The sequence below is a fragment of the Rhineura floridana genome, chromosome 2, assembly GCF_030035675.1.
Source record: "Rhineura floridana isolate rRhiFlo1 chromosome 2, rRhiFlo1.hap2, whole genome shotgun sequence".
Taxonomy (NCBI): domain Eukaryota; kingdom Metazoa; phylum Chordata; class Lepidosauria; order Squamata; family Rhineuridae; genus Rhineura; species Rhineura floridana.
The window spans coordinates 134,532,716-134,560,308 of NC_084481.1; the positions used below are offsets into that span (position 1 = coordinate 134,532,716).

General features: G+C 38.7%; 2 protein-coding genes across 3 annotated transcripts in view; one reads left to right on the forward strand and one right to left on the reverse strand.

Moving 5' to 3' along the window:
* ANO3 (anoctamin 3) overlaps window positions 1-27,593 on the reverse strand; it is a 138,030-nt gene that overhangs the window by 37,962 nt on the left and 72,475 nt on the right. Inside the window, exons 9-10 of the mRNA XM_061610608.1 lie at window positions 26,230-26,326; window positions 22,891-22,951 (exon numbers count right to left, since the gene is read on the reverse strand). Of these exons, the coding sequence (XP_061466592.1) occupies window positions 22,891-22,951; window positions 26,230-26,326 (158 nt within the window). The remainder of the gene's footprint in view (window positions 1-22,890; window positions 22,952-26,229; window positions 26,327-27,593) is intronic.
* Window positions 667-20,173, forward strand: MUC15 (mucin 15, cell surface associated). Of its 2 annotated transcripts, XM_061610609.1 has the most exons (5): window positions 667-785; window positions 5,587-5,654; window positions 11,128-11,873; window positions 14,413-14,568; window positions 19,269-20,173. In XM_061610609.1, the coding sequence occupies exons 3-5, from the start codon at window positions 11,171-11,173 to the stop codon at window positions 19,430-19,432; spliced, it is 1,023 nt and encodes a 340-aa protein (XP_061466593.1). In that variant the 5' UTR covers window positions 667-785; window positions 5,587-5,654; window positions 11,128-11,170; the 3' UTR covers window positions 19,433-20,173. The 2 variants fall into 2 exon arrangements, with proteins under 2 accessions (XP_061466593.1, XP_061466594.1); XM_061610610.1 differs by lacking the exon at window positions 5,587-5,654.

Consider the following 27,593-nt stretch of genomic DNA (forward strand, 5'->3'; position numbering starts at 1 on the left):
CAACACATGTTCCCTGGGCAGGTTACAAAACAAGAAATAAAACAACAAATGCTGTGCTTTGCCTCTGGTTGCCATAAACTGCACCTCCAGCCTAGTGCACCAATATAACGTGAAAAGCTGATTGGCCTTTTTAGTATTACAGCAGCAGAGAAAATGAGTTTCTTGTTCAGCTTACAAAATGTAGACATGAATTTTAATGACAATGCTCTTTAAATCAGAAGCAGTTGTAGTGATTTGCTAAAACTCTGACCTTTTTTATTCCAAATATTTTAGTATTTATTTCCCTTTCTTTTAAAAGAGCAATACAAAAACAATTATTTTGATTCACATCTGCCAGGACCAGCTTTGGAGTACATCTTGAGTATATAAAAAAGCTCATTCCAAAATTATTGCAGTCCTTGTGTAAAATAATTTTGGTCCATTTCGTGTATTTTTTTTTTTTAAAAAATGAGCTTCTACAAACATTTCATCCTGCAGTCTTTCAAGGAGCAACAGAATTATCTGTTCACTTGATCCTGAAAGTTCTGAATTCTGTGATCTCTGTAACACTATGTCTCAACAAGACAGCTGAGAAGCAGGTCAGTCTGGTTCTCAGGTACTCTATTACACCCAGAGAAATACAGCCCCACCTAATTTCGTTTCTACTGTGAATTCCTGACCACCACAACACTGACACGTTTACATTACCTGCATTCTACAGTTTTCAGGAGACTAGTCTAATTGCACTCCAAGTAGGGAGAGAATTATTTCTACAACTTCCTAAATATTACTCTCAAGCTGAAAAGGTAAGTGGTTTTCAGTTAACAGCTTTCTTTCAATGATCTTTCTACTCTTTTGCATGAACTCTTCACAAACTCTCTTACTGTATGTGATTTTGGTTAGAAACTACTCTATCAACCAGCTAACGCACAGGCCTTGCACAGATCAGAAGAGGTGATCATAGTTTAGTTTAACTTCCATTCTGTTTGTAACTCTCTCCCCCCCTTCACTATTAAGCAGAGAGTGCTAGTTGGCAAATCTCAAAGGATGTAAAACAATGTATTGCTTAAAATGATTAATTCTAGCTTATGTTTACTGGACATACGGATAAATGCTGCTCCAACAGACTTTTAATGGTTAGGCAACATTCTAACATCTATTGCTCTGTTTGAAAGTTTCAAAGTTAGGATTTCATCATTTACATGTGCAGTTATATGCACAGAGTGCAAACAGAAGACAACAGTTCTCTACAGTTGTGAATGTATGCAGTTGTCTAGTTGCACCTATATGCAGAAAAGAAGAACTGGCTTACAATAAGTGTTTTCTTATGCAAGAATTGGTATGATGTAGGGAAAAAGTAGCTATCTGGCAAGACACACACAGAAACACACACACAAGCATTAATGATGGGATGGAAAAGATAGATTAGTACTGAACTTTTTTAAAACTCTCTTCATACCATTATGCTCTACTACTATATTAACTAGCGATAAGCTAGGTGATATAGCTGGAATGTACTAATTAGGGATGGGGGAAATTTTGATTCAGTTCACATTTAAAGGCAAACCTACCTAATTTGTACTTTTCATAACAATACACAAACTGAAACATAGCCATCCTTTGAAATGCATACTTCTCTGAATTTTGCAGTGCAGCCTCCAGTCAAGTAATGTGTACAAAATGCATATGCTAGAGTAGAGTGTGAAAGATCCATAGATTAGTGAAAATAACATAAAAATGCATTATATTAGGGAAAATTTCATTTGCAAAATTGTGTGTATTAGGCAAAACTGCATTAAATGTGTGTATATTAGTTCACACTAAAACTGATGAATTTTCATGAGGATTTTTAAATATATATATATATAATTCACAAATTAGTTTGGAAATGTGGAGAACTAGACTTAAGACTGGAAAAAAGTATAAACTGAAAGAAACTGAAATTGACATATTCACCCATCTTTGAGACTAAGGTATATAACATGAAATATTTCAAATCTATTCACAGTTTGAGAACAAAAGCTATGTACACCCCTGTAGACAGGGTAGAGCAAACAGGTGCAACCACCCTAGAGCTGTGCACACCCCCTTTTAATTTGTGACATAACAGACAATGACAGCCTCCATGTAAAGAACAAGAGTTGGTTTAAGAACAGGAGAAACTTAAGAATAGGACCCTCTGAATAAGGAAGGGTGGAGCAGAACAAAAGCCTCATTTGGAAAATGGCCTGCCTTCAAGTCGATCCCAACTTATGGTGACCCTATGAATAGGGTTTTCATGGTAAGTGGGATTCAGAGGTGGTTTACCATTGCCTTCCTCTGAGGCTGAGAGGGAGTGACTGGCCCAGGGTCACCCAGTGAGCTTCATGGCTGTCTGGGGATTCGAACCCTGGTCTCCCAGGTTGTAGTCCAACAATCTAACCACTTCCCCAAAATCTGCTCACTTAAGACTTTTTCCTGAGGGTGGATTTTTCATGATCACAATCACCCTATAATTGCTTAAGTGATTCTGAAAAAAAGCTGCCTGTACAGTAATGTGGCCCTTGAAGAGTTAAATATTAGACCTCCTATGATATAGTACAGTTAGACTCTGCCTCTTGGACTTTTCTTTGCTCTGCTTTTCAGTTTCAGTTCTGTTCTCTGCCCAGCCAGCAATAAAGAAGCATGTTTGTTTGCTTGCAATAAGAGTTTGTTTATTCTGCAGTTATTATGATGAGTAGAGCATCAATGGTCCACACGCTTCAGTCAGGTGGTCCATGGCATGTCTGCATTAAATATCCATATTGATTTTTAATTGTATTTTTATTACTTCTTTTGTTTCTTATATTGTATTTTATTGCATTACAGTGTGAATTCCATGGAATTCAAATTGCAACATAATAAAAACAATATATAAGAAATAAAAGAAGCAATAAAATACAATTAAAAATACTACAGCATCTAGCACAGCACTGTAAGGAGCACCTTATGACAATTAATCACACCAAAACCAAGATCTTGATCTTTGGCAACAAGAAGGCAGCTTCCAATTGGTCAATTGAAGGCCATGCGCTGGATCAAGTTCACATGTTCAAATATCTGGGCATCTGTCTTAGAGAGAATTCCTCATGGAACCCCCACATAAAGGCCATCAAACTGGTGGGAGCGAGATCCTTAGTACAACTTCAAAGATTTTTTTATGCTGGAGGGGGCAAATGGTTCCCCCGATGCTTAAGGTCTTTGTTGCCAAAACAGTTGCCACCTTACCGTACGGGGCCGAACTCTGGGGGGCCGCAGCTAAGCAACAAATAGAAACTTTACAAAACCAGTTCATGAGGAAAATTCTAGGATTCCCGCTGGGAACCCCTGCTGCACATCTCAGAGCAGAACTTGGGCTACCCTCTCTTGTGGCCAGAATAGACCTAGCCCACCTCAGATACTGGAGGAGAATATATCAAATGGACGACAATTCCCTCACCAAACTTTGCTGGTCTGAACAGCTGTCGAAGGGGGGGCATACCAGCCAGGCACTGCTGGAGCAATATAACCTCCCCACAGGTGAGCTATTGAACCTTAGCCCCCAAGCCCTTAGGAATTGGGTATTCAATCATGCAGCGAGAAAAGATCGGGTAGACATTTTAATAGCCCCCTTCTCTATTTGGTATTCCCAACTCAAACTCAATCATGCTAGATCATCATATTTTGAGATACTCACCCATCCCTCTCTTTGTAAAGCATTCCTGGAACTTAGGTATCAATTAATGCCTTCGGCCTACCTGGAAGGGAGGTATAAGGGAATCCCTATTGAGGAACAGAAATGTATTTTTGGGTGTAATATTGTGGAGGACATTATCCATTACCTGTTATATTGCCCACTGTACGCCGACCCCAGACAGAAATTTTTAGCCCAATTCATCCATTCTCCTTTGGTTAAATGCCCTAAGGAGCTAGTAGTAGAGCTCCTAAATGATAATTTTAAACACGTGACTATCGCCGTAGCTAACTTTGCCTTGGCAGCTAAAAAGTTACACGCGATTTATATTCAAAATCAGAAACCCTGAAATTTTAAAATGTTTTATTTCTACTCACCAGGCTCAACATGGGTCTTATGGTGGCTGATTTTATTTTATTTCATCGCATTTTGTGGTATTTGTTGTATTTGTGGTATTTGTGATGTATGTTGTATTTGCAATGGCCTTTGGCTAAATGCAAGATAAATAAATAGAAATAGCACAGTACATTACAATGACAACAACAAACAGAAAAATGTTTAAGTGGTCTGCCAAGACCTTCAGAAATTTTCAGGTAGTTCATTGGGGAGAAAAGCTTGGGGACCACTGCTATATGGTGAAATAAAGATATAAGTTGAAGCAATCTGGGGAAAAAAACTACCTTAAGTTACCCCTTACTCTTTTAAAGCATTTACTCTACTCACAATCATAGTGTGTATTTTTTCTTCTTTTTCTTAAATACTTGATAGCAAAGGATGAAAGCAGCCCCTAGAGAATAGAAACACTGCTGTACACACTACTGTTAGTTGCCTCTCTGGCCACCTAGGCTGTAACTCACTCCTAATTTCTTATTTTCCCAATGTGCACATCTCAGCATGAAGCTTTTCAGGGTTTGTAGGCAGAAAAATCAACCGAGCAACCAGTAAATAAAATCGCAATCTTTCCATAATTAGTTTACAATCACTTAGTCCTTTATATAGCAACCAGTTAAAAGGTTTTCCCTTGATTGTCTAACAGGAAGAAAAATATAAAGGTCATAAACAAGACTAAAAGGAGGGGCCTTGAAGGAGTCAACACCTTGTGGTATCCCCTTGTTCACTGTGTTCTTAACATCCTTTTTTCTTATGAAACAACAAAAAAAATGCCAGACACTTAATTCCTGGTGTTCAAAATATTTTTTTCTGTTGATTGGCCATGTAAAGGTCAAGTTATGTAAGTTAATACACTCTCTGCATGGAGGAGGACAGAGGGGAAGGTCACAGCCCCTCCCTTCCCCTGTCCCGGCCTTCACTTCCTCTCCACCAGTGAGTGAGGGTAAGATTTAGCTGGTTCTATGCATCTCCCTCAAAAAAAAAATCCCCACCTAGAAATGTGGCTGCACCACCTAACAAGGAAGGTTGGCTACACAGCTGGCCATAACCATTAATATTCTGTATTTATTTCATCTTTACTACTGCCCTTTGTGATTATTTATTTATTATTTATTTAATTCATTTATACCCCACCTCTCTTTCATAATAGAAACCCAAGGCGGCATACATGCGGGTCCCAGGCAGTCTCCCATCCAGGCACTGACCAGACCTGACTCAGCAGGGTGCTGGCCTCATGTACCTTCAGACCATAGCCTGGGATTACTGATACTAAAGCAACTACAGCAGGCATCATGATCCAGAGCTCGATGTCTGCACCTATGTGTTTTTAACCCAGGATCCCCACCTCCACCAAACTATAGATTACGTTTAAAAGTTAGAGCAGCTAGATAGATGGTTAGAGAGAGAGGGAGAGAGAAAGAAAAGAAACGGTATGATTATAATGATTGCTCTCAAGAAGTTAAATCCCTGATTGATAGATACTAACTGTCTAATCATTTAGATCTGCTCTGAACTGTCCCTTACAGATTCCCTCCTCATGTCCAGTGAAACAAAGGCATGTAGATCAAATTTCTCAGTGACTGCTGGTCAACAGGTAACTATGCAACTTTTTGCCTTTGGAGACTTAACAAACCCCAAGTCTGATGATAATAAGTAAGGCCTTTTCTGCTTGGGCTAGTTTTTGGTAGTTAGGGTTAACTTCTTTATTGGAGAAGAGATTTTCATTCATTTTGATTCAAATAGTTTTTAATTGACATTTATTAGGTGCATCTTTACTGTTGTAATTTGCCCTAAACCTTACCAACAAAGGTTAGAAGACCAATTAAAAAAATAATTGGAGGAGAGATTAACAGTCTTTGTTAACTGATAAGATCCATACATATCATTTTATCATAAATTCAAACCAAACTAGGGCTGAAACACAAATTCAGGGCCATCAATTCAGATGCTTTTTTTTATTTTTGAGGTGAGGAGATTTAAGTGGGAAAGCAAAGAGTTATGGCAAGGTTGAAAGATACGTTTTTACATATCTTGAAGAATAAATTACATAATAGCAGTTGAGAATCTTGATGTGGTTATTTCTATATCTCATAACTACAGCAATCTCTCTCTTGAAAGAAAGGGGATTTGTGCCTTTGGCATGCATAGCCACACAGAAGCCTATTTAATTGTTTGTAACAACAGCCACTCATTGTGGAGAACTAGTGAATTGGGAAGATATATGGAGAATCAGAATTATAATCACACATGATCTCTTGCCCTTCCTAAAAAGTAAGCAACTAAAATCCCAAGAGAATATAAAGGGAGTCCTGCAGGGTCCACCTGAAGGTCCTTCAAGCAGCTTGCTTCCTGTAATGGCCAACCAGATGCTTCTGGGAAGCCCACAAGCAGGGCATGAAGGCAACAGCCCTCCCCTGCTGCTGCTCCGCCTCAGCAAACTGGTATTCACTGATCTACTGCCTCTGAACCTGGAGGTTCCTCCCATGGTGAAAGTCATTTGGTGTTTAAGCAGGCTAGCTGCAGTCAGGGCTCCACTCAAGTAAGCATATTAATAAAGAATTTATGTTACAAACAAATAAAAGAATAAACATTACAGATTTTTAAAAAACATTATTTTGCCTTCTGTTATTTCTGAATTCTAAAGCGGCCCTTTATAAGCAAGGATGTACAACTGAAATCAGAAGCAACAAACAGATCAGGTGATTACTGCATTTCATCTGAACATGCAATTACATATGCGTGCATGTGGATGTTTTAAAATGTTGAATGAAACAACAACAACAAAAAGAGCCAGTTAATTATTGCACGTAAAAGGATTTCTGGGAAACTCAACTAAAAATAAACTCAACTGTGTTTTTTTTTTAAATCCCCTTTCTTCCAAGTAGAAAATTATAGCGTCAAGGACATCACACACACACACACACAAAGACCTATGTGTTGTGAGTACAGTGATTGTAGCATCATGTGTTGTAAATGAAAGCTTTCATTAAGTGAACTTTTGGTAATTTCCCATGGGGGTTTCAAGTTACAGCCAAGGTGAAATTTTTTAAAAATGACAAAACTCACTTTGTTCAGGAATGAAATGGCAATTGATAGAAAGCAAAGTGGATTGTGCCAAGTAGGAAAACAACAAGTAAGGTTAAGAAGAGAAAGGAAATATTTGAGAGCTTGCTAAAAGCTTGCTCAATGTTTTACTTGTTCTTCCTGTGGTTTTGTAAGTATCAGTTATAAAAGAAAAAATGCAGTCAGAGAATATGACAAATGCTTTTGTACATTCAATCAGACAGTTTCTAACCTAGGATAAGCAAATTAATTACATATTGAATATGGCGAGTTAAGTTGGGTGGGGAATCAACGAAATGATTTGCCTCTTTTACTTTGACACAGTTTACTAGAACTATGGCCATATTGTGAACAAAATATAATTATATTTGGCTATGTGGGCAAAATGTTTACAAACAAATCAAATGAGTGCTTTAAAATTTTTACTGAAGTAGCCTGGAATGTATCCAAAGTATTTTGAAATCAAGAACAGATTTGTGCAATTGACATGGTGCCTAAGTAGGAGGAGACACAAGACCCCTTCACTCCTGTTCCTAATATTGTGTAGTTCCCTCTTTCCTGATGTCTGTGCACTGAGCATGGACATCTGCCCAGGGAAGATTATGCATGTAGGTTTTCCACATGCAGACAAGCTCAGTGGGTGGACGGGGGGGGGGAGCAGGACTCCTATGCATGCAGAGCCCTTCGCACAAATTATTTCATGAAGGGGACTATAGTGAACTTGCATGGTGGGAATAAAGTAAATTATGAGCAAACTTCTGTTGAACTGAGTACTTTTAAGTCCCATACATTTCAATGAGACAGATTTAGGGGAGAACATGGGCCTGTGGCCCTCTTCCTACCATCTGTTCAATCATTGCAAGGAAGCTCATGGTTGCTCATGGTAGAAGAGGAGGGACCACAATTCCTGGAGGATGTTAAGCTCTTGAGAGGTTTCTGGCTAGTGCAGGCCAAAAGGTGTGGAGAATTCAACATGGAATGCTATTTATGGTGGTATCCCCATCTTTAGGATAGTTTTACGCTGACGCATATGCCTAACTGTACTGTAATTCCATGGGACTCAAGAGAGCTATCATATGGTTCCTGGATGGGCATCCAAGAGTGGATCTCATTCTCCTCTTATGAAGGTCCTCAGGCATACAAGGAGGACCAACCTTGCAAGCTTACCTGCTGTGGATGTGGTAGTCTCTGCTGTCCTTGCCACTTAGCTTTCTGTGCTCTGACAGTGATAATAGAAGAAAAGGGTAATGGCATCACCCAGACATCAGTGCCAAAGTCCAGGGCCTGGAGCCCAGGGGGCTCCCAAATGACTACCTAGAGAGTAGTAGCTGATGTGAGAAATGGCAAATAGGCCCAGCATGGTACCTGGGCAGGCATGGATGATACTGCTGACAGGGTCTGATGCTGATCACTGTAGCACTGTCTGTCTTCTTTTTAATTAGAGCCTGGGGCAGCTGACCACTCATGCACATGATTACAGAGGTTCATTGTATAATGTTTTCTTTACAAATATATTACCCTTATCTACTATACTACTACAAATTATTGCTTATTCCCAAGTAAATGTATTTACCACCAGGGCAGCTGCAGCAAATCTCATTTTATCTCTGTAAAGCCCTCCCACTGAATCCAAAGCCCTCCCATTTCTACAATGTTCCCCCAGAAAAAGAAAGAAAAAAAGTATGCCAGACCTGGGGCTGGTGTACTGATTTTGTCTCCTATTGGGATCCATGGGAGGGAAAAAATCTGAACAGAAAACACCAGCCGAAAAAAGAAGGAAAAGGCATTGATCTCCCATTTTGTCCTGCTGGCATGAGCCTGGCAGAGCTTTCAATATCCACTGAATTCAGTATGCATTATGTCAGTGTTAAATTGCAAATATAATGTCAGACTCAATGTCAGGTTTAGAAGCCTATATATATAAATAAGAGAACTGTATGCAGAGTGTTTATAAAGAACCCAGCACTAGGCAATCAGAACATATGAGATATTGTCTCAGAAAAAAACTCCCCCTAATTCTGAGAGATGAAGAATATAATAAGTCTGTCTCTTGGCAGGTAATACTTGTGTGATCTTCATCCCCAGAAGGCCAAAAAAGGAGGAAGGGAATTCATGAAAATGCAGCAACTCAATGAAGCAATGATCACACTATTTTGCATGACAACAGATCTGTTCTGTCTATTGATTAGGCAATGCCCTTCTTACCAAAATATTACCAAATAAAAAAAGTTAGTGGAATCTACTACTGGAACTAAAAAAGTTGAGGTTTCTTTAGGTATCTGAAAACTGACCAGGACATTTGTTCTGACCATCCCCCACCACCCTCAACTCTGCTATCAGAAAGTACAAAGAAATGAAATCAATCTGACAGAAAACAATTTCTGATAATACACAATGAGAAAGGCCATACATTTAGAACATGCATGTCCATAGGATGTCCCTCTATCTAGCTCCAGAATAATAACAGTTATTAGGCCTTGTCTATAAGAACAAACTGTCCTTCTATCATGAAAAAGAGAAATGTGTTCATTAAATAGCAAAGTTCTGAGAAAAAATGATTTCAGTAGACGAGTGTTGAATTTAGTAGTGGAAACTCCAATTTATCAAGCAACAAACTTGGTGCAGATAACTCCAGTTCCTCATACTGTCATTGTGTCAGCTAATAGGGAGTGACAAAACATCAGAGCTTGGAAAAGTTACTTTTTTGAACTACAACTCCCATCAGCCCAATCCAGTGGCCATGCTGGGTGGGGCTGATGGGAGTTGTAGTTTATAAAAGTAACTTTTCCAAGCTCTGCAAAACACTACCTGTGGGAGATAACTATGTTTCACCATAATATGCTCCTTTTCCATCCACATCGGATCTAGTTATTGTGTTAGTCTTGTCATTGGAAGATTGGAGTGGCACACTCAACAGTTTGTCCAACCCAAATCCATTAAATTGGACCCAGATCACTCCAAGGTTTGGGTCCTATCTATAATGCACTTGTATTGGCACTAGACCTTTTCAAGGTATTAATGGCTTGAAATATGGGTTAGCATAACTTTATTCTTTTTTTTATTATTGATGGGATTTTATGAAGTCCTTCAATTTATGAGTGTTGGACCTTTCAGCCTCACTAAAAATATGTCCTAGTTCAGTCTCCAGCCATAATGCATGAACATCCACAATCTTGGTGTGATAAATGCAGATAGCAAGCACACCACAGTAGTGCCTTTGGAGTATTAGTAGCTCCAGGGGTGTTAAGCAAGCAATTTTGATAAGATAGCAAAACCTTCTGAGGTCAGTAGACAATCTGACCTGGATAGCATTTCCTTCTTAGCCCCAAGTATGGTAGTTAGTCAGAGTGTAATCAAAATGTTCTCACTGAATCTTTTCACAGGAGATTGGGATGCCACCCAATATCTTGGTCTATAGTGTACCACAGAGTACATGAAAAGGCGAAGATTATAAATAACTGTGGCAGCACCTATCCTGTGGAATTCCCTCCCCTTAATTATTAGGCAGGTGCCATCTCTGTTATCTTTTCGGTGCCTTTTGAAGGCTTTCCTCTTTCAACAACCCTTTTAAATTGAGACCTATTCCAGTCTGCATCTGTGTTGGAATTGCTTTTTAATATATATTTTTAAACCTTTTTTTAAAAAACAATATGTTTTTTAAACCTTTTTTTAAAAGATGTCTTTAAAGCTTTTTAAAAAATGTTTTTAAAGTTGTTTTGTTTTAATGTATTTTAAGGTCTGTTTTTATGATGTTTTAAAGTGTTTTTAGTGCTTTTGTTTGCTGCCCTGGGCTCCTGCTGGGAGGAAGAGCAGGATATCAATCAATCAATCAATTAATTAATAGAAAACATACTCCTTCGCCACAACTGAGGCACCAGAATTAGAACTGCTACATAAACTTTATGCATCTATTAGCTTCTATCTTCAGTTCAGTGAATCTTTATGACCATTAAACCCCCCCCCCAATATAAAATTCAGTATAAAACTATTAACTTTTTTTACAGGCTCTTCATACCAAGGAACAAGTATTATACCTGTGGAAAAAAAATGATGATCTCAGAAGAAATGATGTTCATTTTGTTGTTGGCTAACTTGCAGTCAACCAGACACAACAGTGTCAATGCAATTACTACCACAGCCTCTACAAACAGCTTAAATAGTACAACCATGAGTCCTTCTATATTTAGAAACAAATTATCACCTATTCCTGTAGCTTCTGGCACAACTCCTGCTGAAACTCTAACATTAGCAACATACATGGATGACAATGCAACAAAAATTACAGTGACAGAAAGCAATACCCAAAGCAACAGTGTAAGTCAAACATCTCTTAATACTTTGTTATCTCCAACTGCACATCAGCTGAATCTTACAATGAAAGATGTAAATCAGACATTTGCAAGTACCAACAAGATGTCACCTCCTTCAGAGATGCCCACAACCAGCAGTGGCTTTTCCACAATCTCTGAAAGCTCTTCAGACACAACTTATATAAATTCATCAGAGAAAGCATTAAACAACTTCACCACAGCCAACTATAAAGTCAGTTCTACTTCTATGGTCTCTCCTAACGTTACTCAAGTGAGTAGTATAACAGTTCATCCTGCTAACAGTCCAGCAAATACACCAACCATATTATTAAGCACTAAGATCAACAGTGTTACAACAGACTTACGAACAAGTGTACAAACCACAAGTCTGCACTCCAGTTTTATTGACAGTTCTGCAGAAGCAAGAGAACCCCAAAAAGGTAACTTTACTTTCCTGTTTCTATCACCACTGAATAATATTAGCTACGCAACCATATTGTATTCACATTAGATAGATATACACCACTGGTATAAAGCAGCTTAGTTGGCTTTAAAAGGCAAATATTGAAATTTGAAGAATAGTTTTGGAAGCTGAGCTGTTTATATTGTAGAAAGAAAAATTGACAAATGATTCTAAATTTACATGGCCTTAGACACTTTTCTCCCAAGGCCATAATCATCTGTTTTTATTTATCAATTCATCATTTGTCAATTCATTGGCCGGCTTTTGCTAGTAAAATGAATGTTCCTGTACAAACTTTCAGCCCATTAAACGCTATGGAGTCAAAAGAATTTGTTGGCTTCTCAGCCCATTCAAAATGAAAGACATGGCAAGAATAGTGACATTTGATTACTCATTTGTGTTGGTTGGCATGGGACAAGTGCCCCATGTTTTTAGCCTGTCATGTTGTTTGCTTTGTGTCTACAGCATGTGGCTTCAAACATTGTCTTGGTGTATGCTGTAAGTATGAAGCATTCCCATAAAGGTTTTCCTTTGCTTCTGGAGAAGACTCTTGTTTCTGGTACTTTGCTACTAAGCTTTTCCAGTGAATCAGAATGCAAAGGTATACTATGGCCCAGCTCAACATCCATCACACTTAAGCCAAACCATGGTCTAGTGTGAACATACAAGCTCCCAGAGAGAAGCTTTGCTCTGCTCCATTCCTTTTTGCTGTCACATCACACTGAACTAATCCAAGGTTTGGATTAGCATGTTGTCTGAATTTAGGTTCATGGTTAAGCTCTCTGCAAACTAACCATGAACTTTGACCAAGAACAAACCTTGGGTACAGCTCATGGTTACCACCACTTGACAACCTTCAGTAAATAAATACTGAACTTAGGTCTAAGCCTTGGCAGCTTCTGTAAAGAAAAAAAAACTGCCTTGGACCCTGAATTACTTTTAATTGCTTTTACATGAAAGGAACGGTTCCTTCTGTTTGTGCAAGAGAATTTGGTTCAGTAGAGGCTCCTGATGCAAGAGGGAAAGCTATTTAAGCTAATCCCCCCAGCACCACCTCCCATACTGTTCAGGGTCCCCCAAGTGCAGATAATTTGGGATTACAGGGGCTGCTGCAGGGGGAATGAGAGAACATTGTCTCCCTCTCCCCCCATCTTTGGGAAGATCTCATGTTTCCACTCTCAGGAAGTTTGGATCCAAGCCAATGATGACTTAAGTACAGCAGTTTCTCAGTATTACTTCAGTTCACACAGCTAAAAATTCAAGTACATTGCTTTCTAATAAATTGTAAAATGTGATTAAAAGTGTATCTTTTTAAATGCAGCATAACATGTGAGTAAAATAACATTGATACACCATGAGAGAACATTCTTTGTATAGACTAGAGGTTAGAAAAGCTTATCCAGCATCTCTTCAAAACCCTGATAATATCTACCGCATCCCCCACCCCACATACTGCTATACAATAATGGGAGGCATTAGTATATGAGATAAAATGTGTTATACAGCTTGTAACATATCTATGTGATTCTGATGGATAGTAAAGGATTTAAATTAAGAACATAAGAAGAGCCTGCTGGATCAGGCCAGTGGCCCATCTAGTCCAGCATCCTGTTCTCACAGTGGCCAACCAGGTGCTTGGGGGAAGCCCGCAAGCAGGACCCGAGTGCAAGAACACTCTCCCTTCCTGAGGCTTCCGGCAACTGGTTTTCAGAAGCATGCTGCCTCTGACTAGGGTGGCAGAGCACACCCATCATGGCTAGTAGCCATTGATAGCCCTGTCCTCCATGAATTTGTCTAATCTTCTTTTAAAGCCATCCAAGCTGGTGGCCATTATTGCGTCTTGTGGGAGCAAATTCCATAGTTTAACTATGCACTGTGTAAAGAAGTACTTCCTTTTGTCTGTCCTGAATCTTCCAACATTCAGCTTCTTTGAATGTCCACGAGTTCTAGTATTATGAGGGAGAAAAACTTTTCTCTATCCATTTTCTCAATGCCATGCATAATTTTATACACTTCTATCATGTCTCCTCTGACATGAAGTATCCAATTGAAGTATCCAAAAATGGAAGCAATAGATACTTATTTATTAAACTTGTATAGACAGATTTATGAATATTAGATTACTTCTTAAACAGATAAAGGCCTGTTTCTGTGTCATTTTGCTCCTTCACTGCTGCTGCAATGTGTTTTATACTGCAATTCTATTGCTCTTGTTCCGTTTTAACAATTCTGTGTACACTGTCAATAAAACTTTGGTTATGGGGCAGAACAAAAACACCATTACTATATAAATGATAAATAATAAAACTGTTTTCAAAATAGTTTCTTTAAAATGACTTAATGTTGTATGCAGAAGTGAACATTTTGGATGACAAAGTCTAATTGGATCTTCAGATTTCATCAGGGATCTAGACATTTTGGCTTGGCTCAGTTGCCAGGCAGTTGCCCTGCACAAATCTTTGGGGTTTATTTTCACAAGTTGTTTGCTTAAAATCTATTTTGTTTTTGTGTTTCAGAAAATCACAGTAATGGAGGAGTAGTGTTTGGTGCAATAGTAGGAGCAGTTCTAGGATCTGCATTAATTTGCCTGGTGGGGTATTTTATGTGTGGGAAGAGAAAAACTGAATCATTTGCACACCAGAGACTTTATGATGACATAAGGAATGATCCAGGTAATGAAATAGCTAAATAAATTGAGACATTATACTTATACAGACCATATTTTATTTTAATTGCTTTGAGATAGCTTTGAGTTTTTGATAGCACAAAGATAAACATCCAAATTGCCCGGATTTCAAGAAGGTGCCAGAATACTGAATCTTCAGCTAGAATGGTATCCAAAATTTAGAAAGTAGGAAGGGAAAGGAAAGGAGGGAATCAAATGTTTTACATGCATGTGTTCACTCCTACTTCTGATCAATGGAAATATGTAATAAAATCAAAGGGCAATCCATAGTACTGAAAAACATCCACATCAACTATTAAGAGCTGCTTTAAACATTACTGTCCAGTAAACATAAACATTACATAGTACAACATCAAGAAATCATGTGTAGGAAAAAGAGGTTTGTTTATCCGTGTTGCTTGAAGGGAAGCCTGACTGCTCTCATATATGACATTATGCTTGTGTGTGTGTACTGCCTTCAAGTCGATTCCGACTTATGATGACCCTATGAATAGGGTTCTCATGCGGCTGAGAGGCAGTGACTAGCCCAATGTCACCCAGTGAGCTTCATGGCTATGTGGGGATTCGAACCCTGGTCTCCCAGGTTGTAGTCCAACACCTTAACCACTACACCACACTGGCTCTCTGACATTATGCTTACATGGTTGTTATTTATTTTGGTCAAACTGCAATGACATCTGTGTAAGCAGAACATGTCACTTACAAATTAAATTGATTTCACTTACCCAAATGATGATTTCATGCTCAAAATACTTTGTTACATTGGGCCTAACAGTTCCACTAGCACAAGCACTTTTGGCTGCACAACAAAACTTTCCCTCCCTGTCTTCTCCCTGTGTGCCCCCACCACATGCCCCCTAAATCAGCTCTGGAGGGTTGGGAAGAAACCCACAGCAGCTAGTGAAACTGTTTAGTCAGATACTGCCCAATGAATTTAATTTTCCTTGTTTTATTTTTTAAAATTCGCCTGTAAATCACTCTCCACAAAACCAAAAAGTTCTCTCATAATGCTTCAGAACAAATCTTGGAATACTACTTATTAGGTTTGTTATGACCCTTCCACTATTTGCACAACAGCTGCTCTAAAATGTTCCACATTATGCCTGTGAATTTCAGACACATTATGCTATTTATTGTACTGGCAGTGTTACCATGCCCTGTCCAATTATTAGCAGCAATGAAGCAGTCAAAATGAATTCTTTAATGGGCACCAACCTACATTATTCCCAAACTAGATAGCTTCACTCTGTAGTAACAGGCTATGGAATGATATGTTCCAAGAGAAAAATTGTCCATAAAATTCAGTTACAAGCTGCTCCTCAAACACAAACCCAGGTATATCAAAGCAAAGAAGGCAGTATAAATTTGGATCAGGAGATGCCTACAAACACCTTAGTTTACACCTAAATCCAACTAAATGTACTCTTGCTTTTGGTAGTTTCCCACGCAATAAGCATCCATTAGAAATATACCATCCATTAAAATGTAGAATGATTTCCCACATGACTCTCAAACTGTATTTTGCATTTCCTGCATTGTTTTGAAATGTCAATGTATAACCCATGTTATCTGCATTAACATATATTCAATTTTAACATGGATTTCTTTGGCTTTCTAACTTGCATTAATAGCAGTCATATACCCACATAAACAGGATAAGAGAAGCTCAATGGTCCTTTTAGTGCCATGTGTGAAAACAAAGATTTGTTCATTCCCTTAGCTATCTTGCCATGTTTATTTCAGGCACTGACCCTCAACTGATTGCTTAAAAGTGTCTAAAAGTAGATTGCAGCTCTGAAGGCATTCTTGCCATGCTTCTTTCTCTACTTTTTAGTCAGTCAGAACAGAAGAAAGCATCAGTGATTTAGGCACCTAGCACAGTCAGGTCTCAAGCAAGAAATGGAATGTATCAACATTACAATACTTGGCGTGAGTGAATTAAAATGGATGGGAATGGGACATTTTCAATCAGACAACTACAAAATATTTTATGCAGGAAATGAGAAATTAAGAAGAAATGGGGTTGCTTTAATAGTGAGAAGTGATGTAGCAAAAACAATTAAGACCTATAAGGCAAAGTCTGAGCGAGTTATATCAATGAGATTAAACAGGAAACCTATTAACATAACCATTATCCAAGTCTATGCTCCAATGGCAAACGCAGAAGAAGAGGAATTGGAGAGATTTTACACAGAAGTACAGAAAGAAATTGATCACACACCAAAACAAGATGTGCTGATAATCAAGATGTGCTGGAATGCCAAAGTAGGGAACAGAGAAGAACTAGGAATTGTGGGGAAATGGGGCTTAGGGGGTAGAAATGAAACAGGAGAAAGACTTATTGAATTCTGTGAAGCCAATAATTTGTTTCTTGCGAACACATTTTTTGAGCAACCAAAAAGATGAGTGTACACATGGATATCACCAAATGGTCAATATAGGAATCAAATTGATTATATAATTGGTAGCAGAAGATGCAGAAGTTCCATACTTTCTGCAAAAACAAGAGTAGGAGCAGACTGCGGTACAGATCATGAACTGGTCATATCGAAAATCAAAGTAAAGCTAAAGAAGAAGAACAAAGCAATCATAATGCCAAAATATAATTTAAATAACATCCCAGCAGAATATAACAATCAAATAAGGAACAGATTTGAGGCTTTAAACTTAGTTGGCACAGTCATTAACTAAAATGGAGACAATAGTCAAGAAATCAGAGGAAGGCTAGGACTGGCGGGGGCAGCTATGAGAGAACTAGAAAAGGTCCTCAAATGCAAAGATGTATCACTGAACACTAAAATCAGGATCATTTAGACCATGGTATTCCCCATCTCTATGTATGGATAAAGTTGGACAGTAAAAAAAGTGGATAAGCGAAAAATCAACTCATTTGAAATGTGGTGTTGGAGGAGAGCTTTGCATATACCATGGACTGCGAAAAAGAGAAATAATTAGGTGTCAGAACAAATTAAACCAGAACTGTCACTAGAAGCTAAAATGATGAAACTGAGGTTATCATACTTTGGACACATCATGAGAAGACATGATTCACTAGAAAAGACAATAATGTTGGGGAAAACAGAAGGGAGTAGAAAAAGAGTAAGGCCAAACAAGAGATGGATTGATTCGATAAAGGAAGCCACAGACCTGAACTTACAAGATTTGAACAGGGTGGTTTATAACAGATGCTCTTGGAGGTTACTGATTCATAAGGTCGCCATAAGTCGTAACTGACTTGAAGGCACATAACAACCACCACAACACAGATCAGGCAATTTTGTTTTCCCTATCCCCCTAGAACTCCAGTCTATAGGAGAATTAACATGTAATACTAAGCCATGCAACATTAGAAAACAGGATATTGGGCTCATGTGTGCTTCCCCTCTCCTTCTGGTGAAGCTGTGATCAAAGCCTACTGCTTCTGTTTTATATTCACCACAGTTTGGCATTATATCTTACCCTAAATATACAATAAATCTTAAACTATAGTTGACGTTGGCTTATTTCAGCTGCACTTAAGATTAACCAGAGTTTGTCAGGTCTGGATGACATGCCATTGAAAGAGGAGGGAGAAGGAGTGCATGATCCTATAGGAGGGGTAAGGACCAAGGAGCAACATGCTAATCAGCTGTAGAACTATCTGCCCATAGATTAGTTCAGCCAAACTAGAAGGGTCAGCATATCATTTAGTTCAATGTTTTGCTCAGGGCAAGGGCATCCTGTAAAGCACCCCCTTTAATGGTCAGAGGAGAAAGAGACTTGCAGTAGTCACAATAAAGTGCTTGGGCACCTCCTGGGCTGAGAAAGGTGTAGAATGAATGTGTGTGACAGAAGATATATGGGAAAGGAGTTGTTAAGTGTATGTTGATGACCAGCTTTTTTTTTTTTAAAAAAAAGAGGTTCCTTGCACCATAATCACTAACTGAAAACTGCATGCTCTGGCTACTGTGCCAGTATGAGATCCAGTGTAGAGTTGTGGCTTGATAGCTGGGTGAGCAGATGTAGTAAATGTATGTTCAAATACATGTTCAGTTATGACATTCATAGGCTGGCTTTTGGAAAGCATCTTTCTATCTGTTGCTCAGCCAATCTCACTGGAATGTTGTGAGGCTGAATAAGCTCTTGCAAAAGAGGTGGGACAAAAATAATAACTGCATTTCGTAACTCAACCCAAGTCTGTCAAAGTGAATAAACAGTCTCCCAGTGACTCCAGTATGGTTTGGATCAAAGCCTTGTGCTGACCACATTTATTTATTTATTGCATTTGTATACTGCCCCATAACTGAAGGTCTCTGGGAGGTTTACAACACTTCTGACATTAGTTTTTAGACTTTTTTTTTTTAAAAAAGATTGGGAATGCTTCTGCTTTCATGTTTGTCTGAAATCATTATGCTAGTTACCTGAGAGAAAGTCAGTTTTACTGCAGCTGAGTCACTCTGGAGCAAGTCTGTTCCTCAGTATTAATTTTTCCCATATGACATGGGTGTATCAGTATGTGTGCATGAAACTCAATGTTTAATCATATTTGGTTCCATACACTTCCCAACACCTATGAATGTCAATAATATTTCCTTAGTCAGATGTGTCTTGAGATATTGAAAACCAAGGGAGGTGCTCTTTAACATTCTGTTCTAAGGGAGCATCGTGCAGAACCCTATAAATACCTGTCAACACATTATTTTGCAGTTCTGCGTCTAGACAACGTGCCTGAGCTTTACGGTACAAACTTTGGAGATCTATCATACTACAATCCTACAACAATCAATGAGATGGCAGCCCAGAGCAGCAACAAAACTCCCTATGATGCAATTCCAATGAATGACATGACTTCATCACAACCTTCAGCATAGTATGACTACTGGTGTCAGTTTTTATTTTATTTTATTTTTTTTTAAAAAACCTCATATCCATATCTTTTCTTGAGTTTAAAGATTGGGCCATAGTGGTTTGAAACAGGGAACATCTTGCTTCAATCATTCATGCTCTGGTAACCTCAAAATTGGACTACTGCAATGCACTCTATGTGGGGCTGCCCTTGAAGAGGGTTCGGAAACTGCAGCTCGTGCAGAATGCAGCGGCCAGATTGATAACTGGGACCAAGCGGTCAGAACATGTAACACCGATTCTGGCCCGCCTGCACTGGCTGCCTATATGTTTCTGGGCCCGATTCAAGGTGTTGGTTTTAACCTATAAAGCCTTACACGGCACGGGCCCGCAATACCTGATGAAACGTCTCTCCGAATATGAACCTACCCGTACACTGCGCTCAACATCGAAGGCCCTCCTCTGGGTGCCTACTCAGAAAGACGCCTGGAAGGCGATTACAAGAAAGAGGGCCTTCTCGGTAGTGGCCCCTGAACTATGGAACACCCTTCCTGACGAGGTATGCCTGGCGCCCACATTACTATCTTTTCGGCTCCAGGTGAAAACCTTCCTCTTTTCCCAGGCATTTTAGTATTTTTAGTATTGGTATTTTAAAAATAAAACTCAGTTTGTATGCCACACTTTTTGTAATTATCTATTAACTTGCATTTCTTTATGGGTTTAATTATGTTTTTTAACTTTTTTACTGATGTATATCTATATTGTTGATTATGATGACTAGATTTTAAATTGTATATGAAATGTTTTTCCTGTTGTACACCGCCCTGAGAGCCCTGGCTATGGGCGGTATAAAAAATTAATTAAATAAATTAAATAAATAAATATTTCTGTGGCACTAAGCCTCTGCCTGCGGATATGCAACATTTTGTATGAGAAGCAAGACTTGCTGGTCTTGGTTACAAAATTAATATGCCAAGTATCACATCTTTTTATTGTTATTAAACTATTATTTGGGCTGGTTCACATATCCTTGCCCATTAGTGGAACAGAGAATACTAATGCTGACACACAGGTCTGAACCGATTCTATGGGAAAGTGCTGTGCTTGCTGCAAAGCAATATGGACATTCTTCTGACAGTTTTTGATTTGTGGTACTTCATTGACACAGATATGGTACCAATGCAGTGCCCTCATCCAGCAATAACCTTGCATGTGTGAACCAATTCTAAATTCATGTTCTTCATCTGTGTCATTTTTTAAAACCCAAACTCTTCATTAACTAATGGAATTCATTATCACCAGATATGATGGATAGATACCAGCTCGGATGGCTCTTAAAAAGCTTAGATGACTTTGAAAGCTTTCAAAATGGTTATTCACTATGACAGCAAAATGTGTTTTTCATGCTCACAGTCAGTATGCTTAGATGACCAGATGCTGGACAAAAGGAAGAAAGAATACCTGGCTAGTGAACTTCCAGGACCATCTGGTTGGCTGCTGCTGGACATAGAATGTTGGACTGGATGAACTTTTGACTATTTCAATAAGTTATGTTCCCTTTCTAAATCCAGCTTGGACTTCTTTCATTTCTCGCTCCATATATGGTAAGAGCCTTTGTTGTAGAATCTTGAACATTACTTTACTTGCATGGGATATTAAAGCACTAGTTCAATAATTACTGCATTCCCTGGGATCCCCTTTCTTTGGAATTAGGATATATATTGAATGCTTCCAGCCTGTGGGCCATTGTTTTGTTTTCCATATTTGTTGACAAATTTGTTGACAAAGGGTGCTGAGAGTTGCTAGGAGATGCCCTGTTCCACTCACAGAGCTTCATTCAGAAAGGCTGACTGTTAAACCACTCTGGCCACTGGAGCTCTGCCAGGGGAATAGGAATCTCCTAACAACTGTCAGCACCCTTCACAAAATACACTTCCCAGGATTCTTTGGGGGCAGCCATGACTGTCTAAAGTGAAACAAAAGTCTGGTGTGGGTGTGGCCCCCTGATTAGCCAAGCCAAACAGCTGTGAGTCTGGCTTTTAGAACACTGACAGTTCGTTCTTAGTGAGTGTGCCCAGGCTTATCATTGACTGTAATGTTAAATTTCTTAAATTAATTAAAAATCAGCCAGGCATTTTTTTAATGTTTAAACTGCAGAAGATGAACATCAGAGTATAGGGCAAGGTCTGGTTTTTGTCTCTCTCTTTTCATACTTTGAATTCTTGATTCTCTCTGTTTTGTGTATCACCATGAAAATTTAGAGGGTTGTTAAGGAAGTGTTACTGAGTTCAGGACTATAAGTTTTGTAAGGTTTTGTTTTGAAATGATCTTATGTGAAGCATCAGAATGGATGCAGAGGATATTTTCAATTTAACATTGTGGAATGCGAAAAATCCATGCTGGCTATAGTATACAGCCACTCTTGTGGCTGTATAATAAAGCTATTTTGTAATCTTCAACCTCTTTGTCACTATGCATTATTATGCATTTAAGGCTTTAAATATATCATCACCTATGCCCTAATTTACAATTTACAATGAAGGCAAATTTGATTTTTTAAATAAAATTAAAAACTCATCAATAAACTAAAAAGTGACCACACACAAAAATTCCAAGCAAGTTAAAGCCCCAACTTCCCCATTAGTTATGATAACACAACCTGACAGACTCTTTGTATTCCTGGCTTTGTGTACCCATCTTTGCACCCCATAATTTGGCAATTCTGGTAAAGACTTGCCGTTCCAGACAATACTCACTTTCCCTGCCCTCTTTGGATTTAATCTTATCCTGAAGATCCTCACTACCCTGCAATGTGTTCAGACAGATCATTAGGAAGGATAATGCAATATTGTATTTATCTTGTTCCTGAACATTATGCATTTTTCTCTCTCTCTTCCTCCCTCACTTTTCAGTTTCCATTGTTCTTCACTCTTTCCTCACAAATGCTGAAGCATCACCATTGAAGGCATCTTCCTCCTCTCCCTGTCTTCTGGGACAAGCCTTCAGTAATTTTCCTTTTATTTTACCTTATCAATAAAACCTTTCTTGGAAAAGCTCTAGCATCCTCTCTGTTACTCCTTCACAAACACCTTATGAGGGCACTCCACTAGTTAGACTAACTTTACTAAAATTATGTACACTGTGCTCCTGTGTATTTGGTAAACATGCTAGTTTCTGGGCCAGCTCTATCAGATTGACAAAAGCCTATCCTCCAGTATGCTAGAGCTAGGGTTTGCAGAGGAAAGAGGTTTCTTGAGCACTAGAGTAATTCACCCAGTCATTTGTGTTCTTGATGGGCTTATTTCCTGAAAAGAGAGCAGTATGCTTCAGATGTCTACAGAGATATGCATACCTAACAAGCACAGTAGCTTCAAAATATATTCTCATGTTAACGTTCATTCCAAATTGCATCTTGGTCAGTGTAATACATTTTTAGAGTAACAGGTGAAATAATAATAATAATAATAATAATAATAATACTTACCCCATATAGCCATGAAAATGGCAAAGAACACAGTCCCTCCATTATCAAACAAATGTGTAACCTTAGGAGGAAATAAAAAAAGATAATGCAAATGGTGGAATTATTAAATAATAAAACCTACCATATGTTAATATGTTCCTTATTTAAAAATTAAATAATGGGAAAATATTTCTATATATTCATCCTTGCTTATTTTACTGTATTCGAAATATGGATAATATTTCTGTGTTCGCGGAACTAGAGTACTACCATTTTGGACAGTGTGAGATGCAAGAAGCGTGTGAGATGCAAGAAGCTCACATCAGGAGAAGAACATCTGGAAGTTCTGGGGTTGGAATAGAGTGAAATTAAGCTTATTGAATGTGATTATGTTTGCATTTTTCATAACTGATTGTGTCAGGATGTTTCTTCACATGCACCAGTAAAAATACCAGCAAAGGTATAAGCAACATAAAGGATGGGAATGACAACATACTTCTCCTTAGAATGCTTTTCATGCCTTTTCATATGGCAGAAATGCAAGGATGTGGGCATTAGTGGAAAGCTTTGTAGGTATAGCCTATTGACATTTTTAAGAAATCCTATTTCTGCACTTGGTATAACCTGGAAAATCTAGGTACAATGTTCTGTCTCTACCAGATTTCACTGTATGCCTTTGGCTTTGCTGTCATGCCTATAAGCTTCCATCGACAGAGATTGGGGGCAGGCAACAGGCAACAAAGATGGCCTTTACCTTCATACCCTGCTTGAAAACATCCTACAGGCATCTTGTTCGTGTTTAGTGAACAAGGGGAGGGGATTGCAGAGCTGCACCTGCTGGTCCCATCCTCAGGTATATTGTACCCTCTCCCAAGAAGACCTGTCCCTTGACCTCTATTTGGCAGAGGGTCTGAAAGGGACACCTTCTTGCGTACAACTGTATGCACATAGGCACTGCGTATGATCAGGAAACCTGCATGACAGAGGTGCCAGATCATAAAGAGTGCCTTTTCCGAAACAAGTGCATGGCAATCTGACACCAGGGATGATGCCAGTGGCCACAGTCCCACTTCCCCATCCAGGCATTCAGTGAACTGAATGCTTTCATGTATGTGTGTCATTCAAAAAAGGGCTCTTAGACTCCAGCTTCCATCAGCCCCACACAGCATGCTCAACTGTTAGGGATTATGTAATCTAAAACATAAATCCAAAATTATTCTAACCCAGGTTTCCTTGTTATTTGTTTTTAATTTTAATTTTAATTTAATAAAATGTATATAGCACTTGATTGTAATAGAATCTCAAAGCGCTTTACAATGAGACTATTAGTCCGATCAAGCAAGGCAATGCCGATATTCTTAAAAACAATTTAAAAAAAGTTCACAATATGCAGAGGTTGTGGGCAGGTTGAAAGAAACATGAACTATTTTAACTTAATCCAATACTTCAATTAAGCCAGTTTGCCATTGTTTATTTGCTCACCATTTAAGCACAACTACCACATTTTTATTAATGTAAGTGGTCTTTATTGCCAATGTTTAAGTGTAACTATGCTGTTACATAAATTCCGAGTCTAAGGGCTTGCAATCGAACTGCAATTGACATTAGGAATGCAATGCTCGTAAGGCAATGAGTATCTGGAGAAAAGGAGTGCTGAAAAGAATTAATGGTTTGCTGCAGGATGTTTTCACCCCACATACAAAATGACATACTTAATTAGCTGCCTTGCGACTTTTACACTTGCGCAGCCCTCTTCAGTAACCACAATTTTAACACATTTTCATGTTAACAGGAGTGCCATTTCTTAATAAGAAAATATTTATCAGAGAGGTGGTGAAATTTTTGCACACAAAACAGACACCCAGAAAACAGCTCCTTCCTGCTAATGCAATAAAAATGTTCAAACAATATTTGTAGTTGGAATATTTTCTCTTGAATGCATCCACTAAACAGTGTGAAGTTATTTAACAAGCAAATCTGATAAGCACTCAGGTCTGTGATGATTTAAAGACTCATGAAAGAGTGCATATTTACAATCCATTGCCTATGCTCAAGAGTATCAGCTCAGTAAGTTTGCTCAATGAATTTCATTATGGTGAATGCAAATGCGGGATGTAAAATGTTTCTCTGGTTTTGCTTTCCTTATAACCCTCTAAAAAGCCTGGGAAGTATTTTTTTGTATGTGTGAATTAGATGAAAATAGGAACATTTCCCTTTTCAAGGGGAAGTAGAAAACCCACAATTTCCTGCAAACTGATGAAATAGACAACTGCACTCTGTTGTTTTATATGGTATTTTATGTAGTCTTTTTTATTTACCTGTAAGAAAGCCCCATTGAACCTAGTGAGGCTTACTTTTGAACATGCACATATAGGATCTGTTACATCTTTAACGCTGCATGGGTTGTATTCAATGAAGTCATTCTATGTGTGCAAGGAGTTCCACTTGCACATCTGAATTCCCCCTCCCTCTTCTCTCCTCATGTGCCCCTGCAATCCCCCAAAATCTGTTAAAAAGGGTTGGGGAAACCCTCAGAACAGGTTATGGGGGAGCACATGGGGGGATGAGAGGGAGGGGAACTTCTGTTGTTCAAGTGGAAATTCTTGCATGAACAGAATTACTTCACTGGATACAACTTCATGGATCAAATGAAATTAATCAAGGGCCAAAATATACAAAGGTATTAGCACTCTGGGCTTATCCCAGTGTAGAGGTATGTGAGCTTCCTACTGGTAACCCCAACAATAAATTGGGCATTTTGAGTATTTGCACTGCTCACTTGAAAAGCTTTGAGGTGACTTTGGAGTGCTTGATGTGAATATGTAATCCTTTTCTGTCTTTGCAGGACAGAAATACTATCCTACAAAGTAGGAAGACAGGGAGGCAGGCTATTGTTAGGGTGAGCTGGTTATTTTATAGATTCTATCACAACAACTTTATGAAAACAATTATTTCCAAGAGTGTTCCTCATGAAAGGATGAGCATGAAAGCTGAGCACATTATTTGGTTTCTTACTGCAAGGTTCACCAAGCCTTTTTTTGCATTTATATCCATTTTTTTCTCCAAGGAACTCAGTGTGGCATACATGGCTCTACCACTCCTCATTTAATCCCCACAACAACCCTGTGAGGTAGGTTAGGCTGGGAAGCAGCGACAGGCCCAAGGTCACCCAGTGAGCTTCATGGCTGAGTGGGGATTCAAACCCTAGTCTCCCAGGTCCTAGTCCAACACTTTAACTACTACACCACACTGGCTCTCCCTCATCTTGTATTGTTTACTGAAACAATAACAAGAGGTAATGTGTAGCTTGCAACTGACAATTTTAAAACAAAGAGCTTCTAATAACACATAACAAGTTACCTTTGCGTAGATACAACTTTCATTGAGTTTTTGCAGGGTGCAATTCTTCTCACACATTGGACACATGACAGTTTCATTTGCCTCACAGATCTCTCTGCTGCATAAGATAATCAAGACAGCAAAAGGTTGTTCAAAGACTACCTGTGTTTATGACATTCATGATTGAAGCTGATACAGGCTGCAAAGGCTTGTGATCTTTGTGACATTGTGTTTGAACTTTGCATATGGAATGGGATCTAAACTTAACTTGTGCTAAAGTTGCTGTTTTTACTTCCATTTTCTGTTTGCACCATCTCCAGTAAGAGATCAATGCAAATTGTAAACATGGTGTTTTCTAGTCACACTTGAGGGGAAGCATCAAGCACACAGTTTCCTAAAGACCATGCCCTCTAATTTAATATTCCCACTCCCTCTCGTTACCTGGCCACCGAGCATGCTTAGTTTGTCTACCAGTAAGTTTCATTTAAAAAACAACCCAGAAGTGTGATTATTTGTATTTTCACTGGTACAATACAACTGAAATACAAATCTTTGTTTGAGCAGTGTTATGCTTTTGTGTACAAGTTAGGGGGGAAAAGAAACTAAAGGCACCATTTGCAGCAACTTAAAAAAAATTGCAGAACTGGGGAGAGCAGCTGTAAGTTGCAGGAAATAAAATGAACAAAGGGAGGAGGAGGGAGTGGGCATGGAGAAGGGAACTATTGACACACCCACCTAAAAGCATCGGAGCAAAGCATCTGCAAGCCCTAGACACAGGGAGTGAAGACTTTTTCCTTCCCTTTTCGGATTATCAGAGGATTGGGTTAGTATGGATTTACAGGGGGGAATCTTTGAGATAGCTTGTTTGCCAGTAATGTCATGTGAATCATGCAAATTAAAAGGGGATGCAAGTAGCACCAGACACACAGTAAATGGCTGTGTGGATAAACCCTGAGTTTATTGCATCAGCACCACACAGAGCCACCACTACCACCACCAGAAGTCACAGGATAGTCTTAGTATGTCTTAGGATGTGGCAAAGGCAGCTACAGTGGGAGGAAGGCATCATCCAGAAATGGATGGAGAAATCTTGCATGAGGCTGTTTGTGTAAGCTGTTTCTTCCTGATTTTGCATGATTCCTCTCTCACATTTCAGCTTCCTGTGCCACATCCCAGGTTCTGCATGATAAAGATGTATACAAAGCATTTTCCTTCACAGAATAGGTGAGAAGCTCAAATATGCACAAAGGTTTAGGTTGTGTCATCTGCACAGTATCCATACCTTTGATATTGCTGGGCAGATGATTTATTATTACTACTACTATTATAAAAATTCTTAGACACCTTTCTAGAAAAATCATTATAGAACAATAAATATTGAAAAG

Bases quoted from the DNA above. Each gene is read 5' to 3' on its own strand.
- MUC15 (XM_061610609.1), top strand. From the start codon at position 11,171: ATGATGATCTCAGAAGAAATGATGTTCATTTTGTTGTTGGCTAACTTG. The intron at 11,874-14,412 runs GTAACTTTACTT...TTTGTGTTTCAG, and splicing joins AGCAAGAGAACCCCAAAAAG to AAAATCACAGTAATGGAGGA. The intron at 14,569-19,268 runs GTAATGAAATAG...ATTATTTTGCAG, and splicing joins TGACATAAGGAATGATCCAG to TTCTGCGTCTAGACAACGTG.